Source organism: Plecotus auritus (genome assembly GCF_963455305.1).
Source record: "Plecotus auritus genome assembly, chromosome: X".
In the NCBI taxonomy this organism is placed as follows: domain Eukaryota; kingdom Metazoa; phylum Chordata; class Mammalia; order Chiroptera; family Vespertilionidae; genus Plecotus; species Plecotus auritus.
Genome location: NC_137784.1, coordinates 136,938,406 through 136,952,049, shown reverse-complemented (window position 1 = coordinate 136,952,049; position 13,644 = coordinate 136,938,406). Strand labels below are relative to the sequence as shown.

Genomic DNA, 13,644 nt, shown 5'->3' with positions numbered 1-13,644 from the left:
CTCTGCAATTTCTATCCTCCTCCACCAGGCAGTGGGCGCAGGGTAAGGGGGAGCTAAGTGGAATGTGCTTTTCAAGTCCCTGAATACGGGCTTGTGTGCCTCAGAGGAAGACAGAGCACACACACTTCTCTCCTTTTCTGTGTGTCTCATCCCTAGTTCCTAGACAAGACAGGAAATAGATGCCTTGGTTACCATGGCAACTGAAGCTAAGTGATGCATTAGAGCGTGGGAGCAAAGCAGAGGTGGTTCTGAGATAAAGGCCCCTGGGAGAATAGATTTGAGCAAAACACTCCCATTGAAAGAAAGCATAATGTCCTCAGGTACGTTGATCCTTGTGATTATAATTACACACAAAGCAGGAAGGTGCGTGCGTACACACACACACACACACACACACACACACACACACACACAGGCTTCATTTCTGCACCATGCTGCTTGGCCCATTGAATTCTTGTGGGGCCACACTGCACTATGACCACGTCAACATATACCATCACTGTCTCATCTTTCCATTTTCCTTCCCGCCCCCCTTCACTACACTGCATTGTCTTTCAGTTTTTCCTCCCTCTGTTTTTCCCTGTGCCTCATGTCTTCTCTCCCTCCTTAGTTTTCATTCATTTATCATTTGTTTATTTTAACACTATTGCAGATGTCCCCCATTTCCCCCCACCCCCCTTTGCCCACCTCCTCCCAGCCCCTGCCCCCCTCCCTCTGGTCATCACCACACTGTTGTCTGTGTCTATGGGTTATGCATGTATGTTCTTTGGCTAAGCTCTCCACCTGCTGCCATCCAGGGCTCGCCCCTCCCCTCTGACAACTGTCAGACTATTGCATGTATCCATGTCTCTGGTTCTATTTTGTTCATCAGCTTATTTTGCGCATTACATTCCTCATGTAGTGAGGTCATGTGCCATTTGTCTTTCTCTGATGGGCTTATTTTGCGTAGCATGGCAATCTGCAGGTTCACCCATGCTCTAACAAAAGCTAAGGGGACCTCCTTATTTTTTCATTATGGCCCTCCATCGTTCTGCCCTCTTTTCCTTTCTACTTTGTTCTTCCTCTCATCCCCCTCCCAGCCCCTATCCTGCTTCTTAATGGAGTGGCTGAGAATTAATTCATTCGATTATGATCGTCCTAATATGAGCCATGCATATTGAGCACGCAGCCTCGTTGGTCCGTGCAATCACAAAATTAATTTCAGACATCACTATTTCATCGCAAATTGCGATAAGTGATGTGAAATTAAATGACAAGGAGCCATGAGTGTGAACAATAAGCGAACTAATTTCCATACTGAGCTCACTGAAGGGGATGTCATTGGCATTTGGTTTTCTGCCATCCAGCATGTTTTTATCGCCTCTTTAGGTAACTGTCTTCCCTTTTCCATGGAAGGCAACCAGCCTCTTCCATTGTCTGCAGCATGATGCGACTATCACCCATGGTGTCCTGTCCTCCACTGACCAAGGTGTGAGCATGGAGTCCACGTGGGTGCCCACGCCTTGGAATCTGACTGACAAGTAGACCACAACGGGGTGAGGAGTCCTCTCTTCCTGTCAGGGACCCTTGTTCCTGCTATCAAGTCTCTCAGGGTCACCATTTTCATGGCCTTCATCCATTGTCTTCCTCATTCTCTTTTTCAGCATTTATCTCTATTGTTGAAAGTGTTGCAGAAGTGCCCCTATGTTCCCCCATTGACCCCGCACCAGCCCCACCCAGGCCTTCGTCACAATATTGTCTGCGTCCATGGGCTATGCCTATATGCATATAAGTTCCCCAGTTCACCTCTCCCCACCCACCCACCCACTCACGCCCACCTTCCCTCTGCGATTCCTCAGTCCGTTCCATGATTCTATGTCTCTGGATCTATTTTGTTCATCAGTTTACTTTGTTCGTTAGATTCCACATATGAGTGATGGGGAAATTGGACAGATACATGCAAAAAAATGAAACTAAGACCACCAATGTAGACGGCACACAAGAATAAACTCAAAATGGATGAAAGACTTGAATATGAGACCTGAAACCAAAAAAAATCTTAGAGGAAACCCCAGGCAGCAAAATCTCAGACATCTCTCATTGCAATGTGTTTGCCAATACATCTCCTAGGGCAAGGGAATCTAAGGAGAAGAGAAACAAATGGCACTACCTCAAAATAAAAAGCTTCTGCACAGCAAAAGAAACCACCAACAAAATGTATGGGAGAGCATATTTGCCATTGTTTACCTGATCAGGCCTTAATTCCCCAAATATGTAAGGAATTCACACAACGCAACAAAAGGAAGACAAACAATCCGATTAAAATGGGCAAAGGACCTAAATAGACACTTCTCCAAAGTAGACCTATAGAAGGCCAGGAGACATTTGAAAAAATGCTCAAAGTCACTGATCAACAGAGAGTTGCAAATTAAAAGGACAATGCGGTATCACCTCACACCTGTCAGGGTGGCTATGTCAACAAATCAACCTGTGGTGGCCAGGTTGTGGAGAATAGGGAACCCCCATACACTGCTGGTGGGAAGGCAGACTGGTGCAGCCATTATGGAAAACAGAATGGAGTTTCCTCAAAAAAATTAAACATGGAACTGCCATTTGACCCAGCGATCCCACTTCTAGGAATGTATCCTAAGAGGACAGAAACACCAATCAGAAAGAATACAAGCACCCCCACGTTTATAGCAGCACAATGTACAATAGCCAAGATCTGGAAACAGCCCAAGTGCCCATCAGTGGATGAGTGGATAAAAAAGCTGTGGTACATTTACACCATGGAATGCTATGCAGCTGTAAAAAAAAAAAAAAAAAAAAAAAAAAAAAAAAAAAAAAAAAAGGAGCGCTTACCCTTTTTTTAAAAAATATATTTTATTGATTTTTTACAGAGAGGAAGGGAGAGGGATAGAGAGTTAGAAACATTGATCAGCTGCCTCCTGCACACCCCCTATTGGGGACATGCCCGCAACCAAGGTACATGCCCTTGACCGGAATCGAACCTGGGACCCTTCAGTCCGCAGGCCGACGCTCTATCCACTGAGCCAAACCGGTTTCGGCGTGGAGCGCTTACCCTTTGAGACAGCATGGAGGGACCTGGAGAGTATTGTACTAAGACAACTATCACGTGATCTTTCTCATTCTTTTTCCTTCCCTCTCTTCCTCCTCCCTCTCTCCTGGCTAGATCCTTTTTGTGAGAGGCCTCACCTCACCCCACAGGGACCGAAAGGATGGTTGAGGAGACCATACTAATAAAGTATTAGAAGATGGAGGGCAGACAAATGACTTAGCTGACCTAAGAGCACTTAACCCTAATCCAGCAGTGAGGATCATCCAGAGCAAACATCTTTAATGTGCCCCCTCGCCAGACTTTCAAGCTGTATGCGAGATTGGCATTGGCATGTGCCCGTGCAAGCTAGGGGGAAGTTGCACGATTGCTCTAAAGTAGAGTTAAACAACATTTAGGCCCCCGGGACCCCTCTCACCCCCCTGGAACGGGGCAAATTACTTTCCCCAAACCCTCTGGGGTTTGAGGAGAGTCTTACTCTCTGGAGGGGATGAGCCAGGAGATTTATGGACTTTGGAACCCCGGGGAATCCAAACCCAATATAGGGATTTAAGTGAGAAATGGACCTAAAAGTTCAACCCCTAGCCTCATTCCCAGCTTGGTGAACAAAGTGCTGGCATCTTGCCTTTTCCCATGGATGCAGGAGATTATAACCTGGGTCATCTAATCATTGCTCTGAGAGTCTCTCGCGTCCCTCATCCGTGCCATGGGCCCGATCATCCGCTCACCTCAGGGCTGTCTGGTAAACGCAACCTGGGCCCATACACGAAATTATAAGTGGATATTGAGAGACCTTCATGCATCATGGCCAGTAACTGGAAACAAGGGGATAATGCTTGTCCATCAAAGAGTGAGAGGAGTCAGAGGGCGCAGGCCTGGGTGGGGGGAAAGCCGTGCAGGCTGCCCAGGTACCCGCACACCTCATCGCAGGGTCTGGTGTGCAGTAGGGTCTCAGGAACCCCTTCGGGAGATGCATTGTGGGCCTCTGTGGCCGGGGAGCCTGTGGAAGAACCAGGGCTGGGGGTGGGGTGGGGGTGGGAGGGGGTTGGAGGCCATTCTGACCATCCCGGGGGACCCACAGTCCGGTGCATTCCCCAGGGCCCTCCTGCCTCCCCTCTGCTCTCTTCCTCCCTGGCCACCCTGCAAGCTGTGGGGGAGTGGGCCCCAGGGGAGGCCGACCATGCGAAAGGGCTGTGGACAGGGGAGAGTCCTGTCAACCTGCAGGCCTGGGACCCCCCCAGCACCCTGTCTCTGATGGCTGCTTTCTCCTCCTTTCCAGATGAGCTGCCGTATCTCAAGTGCCCTCTGCACACAGTGCTCAAGCTCACACCTGTGGCTGTCGTGAGCCCCACATTCATCCGTGCAAAGGTGTGTGCCTAATGTGTGCACAACACCGTCTGGGGAGTTTCCCAGGTCGAGGGTGCAGAAATGTCAGGTATCATTCATCGCAGCTGGGCTGGGGCCCCAGGCATCCTTCACCCCCACCCTCAAACCTCAGCCATGCACCTGGAAACCTAAAGTGAAGAGTACTCCTATTTGTACAAAATCACAGAGGGTCTATTTGGCCAAGCAGGGACTCAGCAGCCAGGGGGACAGAAATGGCAACACTGAGCAACAAGGCAGAAACCTACCTGAAGCCTGCCTTTAGGGGAGGGGTGCAGACAGAGCCCGTTTCCTGAGCGGGACGGGGGGGGGGGGGGACCTCTGCAGTGCGATAGGACCCTGTGTTCAGAAGGGCTCCCCATGAAATTCAATGTTCTCTTGGAAACTCTTAATAATATTTAAGCAAGGGGACCCATGTTGGCATTTTCTACTGCCCCCCCCCCCCCCCACCAACCGAAATCCTGTAGTGGGGTCTAGGTCAGTCCTGGCAGAAACAGGAGAGCCTCTTCTCAGGGAAAAGAGGCAATGGGGACAGGGGCCCTTTCACTAGTCCGTCCCTCCACTCAACCTGGGGTCCTGTTCCTGCCAATGTGTGGACCTGAGGGAGCTCCGCCGCTGTCCCTGACCACCCCTGAGCCCTTCCCAGGGACCCTCTGGGTCTCTGCCCTCACTGTGGTCCACTGGAGGGACTGCAGAACCAGGCACACCACCTCCATGGGAATCACCCAGGCCTTGGATTCACCAGGACCGAGGCCTGGCCGTGGCCTCACTGGGACAGCGCTGCTCCCATTGAAGGACTCCAGGGCCCCAAAGAAGCCTCAGGTCAGGGCCACAGGCAATGGGTTCTCCAGGTCCCTGGCAGCTGGCAGCTGAGTTTTCATTAAAGCTCCCCTCAGTAGCAATGGCCCTCCTTCTACCTGCTGGCCGGGAGAGAATATCACCTTGAAGCCTCTGTCATTGTCGTCCCGAAGGGTGCGTCTGAGGGATGAGGTAGGTCCTGAACTTGGGTGGGTGATGAGGGAAGGGTTCTGAGCCGGCACCTCCAGAGGTGGGGACCGCAAGGTGGGTCCTCCAACGGCTGGGACCGGGAGGTAGGTCCTTCTGGGTGACTGTGCACCCTGCCCCTCGGGGAGAGGAACTGTGGCACCAACCCATAGCCTCCGCCCCATCCCTTCCCCTGCTCTCCCCCGTTGGCGTCTAACTGGCGCTGCACCGTGGAGATGATCCCGAAACTGTGTGGACCAAAGCCTCTGGAAACTCATGGTCTCCGCACTCACAGACTCCTCCGCATCTCCCAGTGCCCTGCTTGCCTCTTAGGCAGAGTGGAGCCCGCCCCCACCCCCATCCCTGAGAGCCGACCGTGGGCCACGCAGAGCAGCATGTGCACAGGAAACGAGCCATTTCATTTTGCATCTTTAATGTGACACCGATACCAAAAACACGACAGCACGACAACAGCACACAGTGAAAGCAGGAGGGCAAAGAGAGCTTCGTTTTGCATGCCATCTTCGATGGGCAGGCAGAGGCTGCCTAGAGTGCTATGTGAACACGGGGTCTGAGGAGTGAACACGGGGTCTGAGGAGGCACTCTGGCTGGGTGGTTGCTGCAGGTCATCAGCGTTGCCTGTGAACACAGGACACAAAAGCGACAAGAGAAGCAGAAATACAGGTGAAACAGGGAGGGACGTAAAGAACAAACAAGGTTCCGTCCGCACTCCCGTGGTTCCCCCCCTCCCCACGCCAGGCCTCCCGCTGACTCCCCACGGCCCCTCCTCGGCCCACCCTCCGGCGTCTCCTTTATGGTCCGAAAACCTTACTGGATCCAGGAGAAGAAGTTGGCAGTGGTTCTGGCGGCATTTCTGCTCCGGATGGTGGAGCTGGTGCTAGGGCCATCTATGAGGCTGGCGTTGGCCGCACCAATGTTGCCACTGCTGACGCCAGCTCTCCAAGTGGTTCTCCTGTTGGCACGGTTGCTATTCAGAATGTACTGATGGTATCTGGCCCAGAAAGCAAAGGGGATCCTGGCCCAGGCGTCGCCAAAATCTCCGTCCTCATCCCAGGTCAGGAGCTCCACCTGTACGTCGTCCCAGCTCCACCGTCCAATCAGAGCTTCATCCCCGATGTTCATCCGGGCCCTCATCTGGGCCCTGGCATGCTCCTCGGCCATATCCGCATCCATGGTCTTGAAGGCATCATCCACAGCCTCCAGGAAGTGAGCCTTCCAGTCCCGGGGGTCTCGGTTCTGATACTGCGGTGGAAAAACAGCAGCCATCCTAACCGCGCGCGCGACCCCGCGCTCACTGAGCGCCTGCTTCCCGCCCTACACTCACGCCCCTGTGCACTGTTGGTCGTCACAGTAAACATAAAGACCACGGGACTCGGGCTGCCCGACTCTGGACCAGACCTGGGATTTCGCCCCATCCCTCGCACGTACTACGTCTGCAAACCTGGGCAAGTCGCCAAGGAACCCTTCTGAGCCCCAGTGCCCTCAGTGGACAGACAGGCCGCACGCACAAGGAGCCCGTGACCCAGAATCAGACAAGGCGTGGGAAGGGCCGGCCCCTGGGCCTGGCCCCCCAGCAGCGGCTCTCCGTCCGTTACCTGGGCGATGAATCTCAGCACCCTCATCTTGCTGGTCTCGTAGCGGGCCCGCAGGCCCCAGAAGAACTCATACTCGGGTGGGCTGCTGTTGGGGACCTTCTTGTATTCCAGGTACCTCAGTGGAGAGGACAACAATCACCTTTTGCCTCCAGCCAGCCAGGCAGGTGGGCTGTTGCACTAATGGCTCCCAGGTGGCCCCTTCCCAGCCCCGAGGCTGCAGCTCAGAGTCCGTGATTGCCCTGGCCCTCCAACTGGCACCCCGCTCCTGAGCTCACTGCCAGGGTTTCTGCCTCCAACACCGATGCCTTCAAAGCCCTGGGCTGTGCATGGCTCCTGCCCAGCAACCACACGGGGAGGTGTGTGGGCGGGGGAGGGGGACACATGTAGGGTGCTTGTGCATAGAAAGGCCACACGTTTTGTGCCCCTTGTCACAGTGACCCCAGTTCCTGTTGGGTGTGTTGTAAACAGAGGAGCCATTTCTTCAGGCACCTTGCTCTGAGCACACCCCGCCACAGCAGCGTCTCGTCCGTGGCCCGGCTGAGCCTTGGGACAGTCCACCACGGAAAAGGACTGTGAGGGCCAGAAACAAACAGTCCAGCAAGAGCAGCGTACTCCGTTACGCACTCCGGACCCCGTGTACGCGCGCACGTGTGCTAGTGCACCTGTGTGAGTGCACACGTGTTTCCCCGGCTCCGACTTCCACTCTGAAGCCCCAGGTTGCTGGGATGGAAAGCAGGGGCTATTGTCCCACAGCCTGTGAGGGCAGGTGCTGAGTGGTGTGGTGGTTGGAACATACCCCTCACCGTGTTCTCAGGCCACCTGTGCCCCCTCTCCCCAAGAACGCCCCGGAATTCTAAACCACCCCCCCACCGGGCACTCACATACCCCCACCCACTCTCGCCCCAGAGACCCCATCCCTCTAGAGTGAATAGCCAGGACAGGGAGTGGCTTCCTCAGCCAGACTCACACACCAGGAAGGCGCCAGTGTGAGACAGAGGGAGATAACTCTAACTCGGTCAGTACTTACTTCTGCCTCACAAAGTCGTTTGTAATGAGCTTCTTCAGATCGCCAAGGAATGGGTGCCTCACCCTGAGGGCAAGGAGAGAGTCCATGACTAGAGCCGGTGGCAGTGCCCGATGTGGGCAGGAGCACTCCCTACCAGGACTGAGAGCTTCCTGGCCCGTGAGGCCTGGGCATGCAGGGGTCTGACGGCCACTTGTCTTGCAGCAATGGCCTACATAGGGGTTTGAAGGAGCCCCGGATTCTGGTGCTTTGTCTTAGATCCCCTCTGGGGGACAGAGAGGGGACATGGAGCAGAGAGGGGGCCCAGAGTTCAGGACCATTTCGCCATGCACCCTGGTGAGAGACCCTGTGCGCTCTGCCTGGTCGAGGACGCCCACTCCCCTGCACCAGACCATCGGGCTGGTGGGATCCTGGGGCTTCCTGGGCCCAAGGACAACGCTGAGGGGCAGCGAGAGCCCAGGGAGTCCGATCATACCCAGGGCGCAGTCCCATCTTGCGTAGTGCCTCCCAGAGGACAGCTGCCAGGGCAGATGAGGTACAAGAATTTAGAACACGAAGGTGAGACAGGGGGCAGCCCCCCAGCTGCGGGTCCGGCAACTCACCCTCGCTGACACGGTTGCCATTCATGAAGATGACTCCGAGAATCACCAGGAGGAGACTCAGCCTGGGAGTGTCCTTGGTCCTAAAGGTGTAGAAAGAGGGATCCTGTCCAGCAGCCATTGGCCCAAGAGACTACACACCCAGCTCACCCAACCAGCCTCTCCCAGGTTGCTCCACGACAGGGCAGTTAGTTCTTCCCACTCTGCCCATGGCTTGCTACCTGATCCAGACAACTCATCCCTCCGCTTGAGGCCGCACCGCTCCATCCATCCAATGCGGATGGCTAACACCCCCTCCCGGGATTCTGCCAAGGATGGGGCTAGGCAGGGGGAGCAAACGCTTTGCCAGAGGTGTGTCCAGAGGCTCATCCACACCTTCCCTGCCCTTTGCCCAGGGGACCTGCACCGCACAGGAAAACTTCCCCAGGACCAACCGCTCCGCCAAGCCCAGGCCAGGCACTTAGCATGAAGAGGAAAGCAGTGAGAAGCCTGCTTTCTTGGAGCGAAGGTGGGGGGGGGGGGGGCGTCGGGGTTGGGGACCCTGAGTGCAACAAGGCTTCGCCCATCTGGCAATCACTTGGTACCACGCCGTGTGGGTGGGCACTGTGCTAGGCCCTCTGGCCCTGTCTTCCTGTTTCTCTGAGAGGAGGGGGAGGCACCACCTGGGAAGGCCACAACCCTCCTGCCCTTTCTCACTTTCCCAGGAGGCGAGCTGAAGAATCCCGCGTGCAGGTGAGAATGTACAGATGTTCTTCCTTGTCGATCTCCTTCAGGTGGATCCCGAACTTCTGCACGGGGAGAACGCAAGAATGTGAGGTGAGAAATCCATGCCGGGTGTCCTGCAGGCAATCACTCCATTCCCGTCAGAACATCTCCTAGGCAGGGAACCCAAAGTCCTGGGGGAGGACGAAAGAAGAGAGGACGCAGAGACACTGGCCTGTGGGGAGCTCTGGCACTGGCCGAGGCAACGGGACCCACTTCAGGAGACAAGAGACCCCCCCGAGAGCACGAGGGGGGGGGAAGTATGCGGTGGGAGCTCCCAGGTGGAGAAGCCAGGCAGGACTGACACTGGGCCTCTAAAGGCTACAGGATGCAAGGCTTCCCTGCCTCTCTTGTCCCACAGAGCTGTCCCCACCCCCCACCCTGCCCACCTTTTCCAGGGTGTATGTTGCCCGCTCAATGATCTCAGGGAAGTGCTCGTCATATTCTCGAATGACGTCCTTCATCATGTCTGCAGGAGGGGAGGGGGAGGGAAAGCATCTGGGCTGAGCAGAAGGCCACAGAGCTGCAGCCCCTCGGTCAGCCCTGCTGAGGGGGGGCACAGTCAGGACCCATCGGCCAAGGCCTGATAATTGGGAGCATCTGATGGGGGGTGGGTGGGGCACTGGGGAGGACTGGGAGAGGAGAGAGGGCAGAGCTCAGGGATGGGGCACAGTTGTCCACCTGAGCGCTTGATGGGGATCTTCTTGTAGTCCTTAATCATCAGGTATTTCACCAACTTATTTGCCTGGAGAAGGAGAGGTGAAGGCACGGGTGAGCTCAACGAACTGGCCAGCAAGGCAGGGGGAGGGGTGGGGGAGGGGGAAGGGCAGACTCCTTACCCTGTCTTGCAGAAGGGCCACGTTGCGGGGTGGCAAGCACAGTATGTGCCTCGAGGGCACCTGGGGCCTCAGGGCCATCGGGGGCCGAGGGCCCATCTGAGCCCGTGGGGCCATCTGAGCCCGCACTGTCAATGGGGGCTGCGATGCTCTCCAGGTCGGTGGGACCACAGGGGGCTCTCTCTCCTCCTCGCTGCTCTCATACTCATCATCCAGGTGCTTGGACTGTAGCATTGGGGAGAAGAGAGACCCGGGGCTACCAAGCTTACTGTGCCCAAGCCCCTGGCAACATCTTTTCCAGGGCAGGTACTTGGATATAAGAGTAGTAGGAACAGCGGGTGGTGACATGTGCAGAGGGCTCACTAAGTGCCAGGCACCGAGCCAACCTCTTCTACCTCCAGGCCGGAGGGTAGGGACTACGTGGAGAAAAGACATGCTAGCACACTTGTGTTGTAGAAACTCGGACACGTTGAGAGAAGAAGAGGGCAGGGGAAGGGGAGGGGAGAGGAGGGCAGGGGAAGGGGAGGGGAGAGGAGGGGAGGGGAGAGGAGAGGAGGGGAGGGAAGAGGAGAGGAGGGGAGGGAAGGGGAGGGGAGGGGAGGAGGGGACCATTGGGGCTTGGAGAGGGCAGGGAGATCTCACCTTCTTTGTTCTCTTGCCTCCCATCCTGGCCCAGGGCTCATCGCGGTTCTGAGCAGTGGCAGCTGCACCCTCAGGCTCAGGGGCGCTTGTGGCCATCTTGGCCTTGGCAGCAGCTGCTGCCACAACATTCTGAGGCTCCACCCACCGAGTCTTAGCGAGAGCCTTCCCAGACTTGGCGGTCTTGGGCCTGGTGGCTGCCCCCTCCCCAGCAGATGCTGCCTGAGCACTGGGGCCCTCTGGGGCAGGCTCTGGAGCCGGGGCGGGTCTCTTGGGGCGGGGGAAGGCTATGCCACTGACACCTGCCGGCTGGGTGAAATCAAAGCCATCATTCTGACCCAGAAAGGCTTTCTTGGGCTGGGTGGCATCCACCTCACTGGCACATGGAGCCCGAGAAGAAGCAGCCTCCCGGGCCTGGGAGGCTGGCTGGGGCTGTGAGGAGGTTGCTGGCGCCCCTGAGGCAGCCATCTCACTGTTGCCTGGCATCTGGGAGCTGTGCGGAGAAGATGCCATGGGCTGGGTATCTTCTCTGGAGGCCTGATCTGTGGTCATCGGGCGGCTAGTGACCACCTGATTGTAGAGGGCACGGGCGGCAGCAGCAGCAGCCCGGGCAGCAGCCCGGGCAGCCGTCCGAGCAGCACGGTTGGAGTCACCTCGGCCTGCATTGCCAGACTGATCCTCCTCCTCATTGGGAGCTGGTTCTGGATCCGCTCGGAACGCATCCACCAGAGTCCGGGCCAGCATAGGGTGGTCCAGTTCCCAGGGCTCATTCTGCAAGGCCAGAGCGAGGGGTAGGGGAAGGCAGACAACTTTGCACCCTTGCACATCATGCTTCCCTGTGCTGGCCAGCCTCCTCCAGGCAGCTAGCCAGGCAGCCAGCCAGGCAGCCCCCACCCCCACCCCACCCCCCAAGACCCCCACCCCCACCCCCTTTCTCCCAGCAGGAAAGGGAAGGTTTCCTCTAGAGTGCTAGGTAGTCCTTCCCCATCAACCCTCCCCTCCATCCACTCCCCTCTGCATACAATCCCCCTCCCAGTCTAGCAGTCTAGCAGTCTAGCAGGCTAGCAGGTGGCCAAGAAGGGGCCTCACCGCCAAGACACGCAGGCTTGTACCCAAGCTCCCAAAGGCTCGGAGGAGATGAATGTCAAAGCTGGTGAAGGTGCCATAGCCTCCGAAAGCACCAAATTCTTCATACTCATTTCCGTCAAACATCTCGTACTCCCTAACTTCTTCAAGACCGTCTTCCATGTCTTCAACGTTGCAGCATTCTGATTCCATGGGGGAGCTTCCCTCAGCCATGCTGGGTCCCAAGAAGAGAGCTCAGCCTGAGAGGGAGGGGGAGGCCTCTTCAGAGGGAGGAGGAGGGACCCAGCGGAGGCGGGGTTTCTCAGGAGGTGGGATTTCTCAGGAGGTGGGATTTCTCAGGAGGTGGGGGGAGGGGGACGGGCAGCCATCATCCCCTTACTGGGCAGAAGGGGTGGGGGTGAAATCTGTTGGGGTCCATTCTGTCAGAGACAGAGCCCTAAGAGAGGGATAGAGGAGGTCCAAGGAGATCTCCTCCTACCCCCCCCCCCGCCCCCTCGCCCCCCCCCCCCCGCCCCCCGCCACACACACCCCTCCGCATTAAAAGGGGAGTTGAGGTCCAGGCAGGTTCCCCATCCAGGTGGCTAGATTTGAATGGAGGGGTGGACCAGCGGGCTTTGGTCTGAAGAAACCCCAAAGGGGATGATGGATGCATTGATAGAAGGAGAAACAAAGGGCCTGAATTTAAGAGCTGGAGCAGGGAGCCAGGATGAAGGGGGAGCCGAAGAGGTGTGAGGGCTCGGATACATGGGGACCACGGAAAGCTCTGAATCCCAGGGACCCTTTGGCGAGGTCTGGATGGGAGGGGGAGTGATGGGAGGGATTCGAGGGATTCTGGTCAGGTCAGGTAGGGCTCACACAGGAAAGCTAGGGGCAGATGGGGGATGGGGGGCGGGGGGCAGGGGGCGGGGGGCAGGGAGGGCGGCTAGGACTAGGTGAGGTTCCAATTAGAAGCTGGGGGTCTCCAAATGCAGGATTGCAACGCCAGGGAAGGGAGTGATCTGGAGTGGTTGGGTGGGGATGGGGCCTGTTTCTAACGCAGCTCAGCCTGAACACACGGGTCCAGCCGTGGGATCCAGTGTCACCAGGGCTCGGATCCCCGGAGCTTGGGTCCGAAGATGGGGAGGATGGGGCTCCTATCTAAACCGCGGGTCTAACGTGGTTCTTGTTCGGGTTTTGAGTGCTTGGGTTCTGCTCAGCTCCGGGAGGGGGGGCGGGGGGAGCGTTGCAGGGGGGTGGAGTGCGTTGTCCCGGGAGGAGTGGCGCAGCATGCAGGGGTCCACTCGCCCGCTCCAGGTCCTGTCTCGGGCTGGATCCTTACCTTCCCTGGGGCTCCAATGGCGTCGCTCCTCAGCACCAGGAACCCCGCAGCCGCGCCCTCGCCTGCTGCTGCCAGCACAGCAGCTCCGACCACCCCGCCCCTTTTCTCTGCACACCCCCCGCGGCTGGGCAGCCTGCGCATGCGCCGACCCCTTCAGCCCGCCCGCTCTCCCAACAAAAGCCCTGTCCACCAGGTCCCCAGTGCGCATGCGATTCCGCGGGTGTGCGGGCTGCAGGGCGTGGGGGGTGGGGAGGGGGGTGGGGGCGTTTTCTCCTTCCCGCCAGATTCCCCTTTCCACCCCGGCCTCAGGCTGCAGGAGCGCGCGCTCAAACCCACCCAGTC

General features: G+C 57.1%; 1 protein-coding gene across 1 annotated transcript; it reads right to left on the bottom strand.

Moving 5' to 3' along the window:
- Nucleotides 1-5,833: 5,833 nt before the first annotated feature.
- LOC308239374 (melanoma-associated antigen D4-like) lies at nucleotides 5,834-13,644 on the bottom strand. The gene is made up of 13 exons (XM_080652196.1): nucleotides 13,303-13,644; nucleotides 11,988-12,223; nucleotides 10,902-11,669; nucleotides 10,263-10,484; nucleotides 10,105-10,168; nucleotides 9,813-9,892; nucleotides 9,358-9,449; nucleotides 8,665-8,744; nucleotides 8,538-8,580; nucleotides 8,066-8,128; nucleotides 7,039-7,153; nucleotides 6,255-6,685; nucleotides 5,834-6,061 (listed from the first exon to the last, which is right to left on the bottom strand). The coding sequence occupies exons 2-13, from the start codon at nucleotides 12,195-12,197 to the stop codon at nucleotides 6,052-6,054; spliced, it is 2,178 nt and encodes a 725-aa protein (XP_080508322.1). The 5' UTR covers nucleotides 12,198-12,223; nucleotides 13,303-13,644; the 3' UTR covers nucleotides 5,834-6,051.

Bases quoted from the DNA above. Each gene is read 5' to 3' on its own strand.
- LOC308239374 (XM_080652196.1), bottom strand. From the start codon at position 12,197: ATGGCTGAGGGAAGCTCCCCCATGGAATCAGAATGCTGCAACGTTGAA. The intron at 8,581-8,664 runs GTGAGTTGCCGG...CTGCCCTGGCAG, and splicing joins TGGCAACCGTGTCAGCGAGG to CTGTCCTCTGGGAGGCACTA. The intron at 6,686-7,038 runs GTAACGGACGGA...TTTCCACCGCAG, and splicing joins TGCTGAGATTCATCGCCCAG to TATCAGAACCGAGACCCCCG.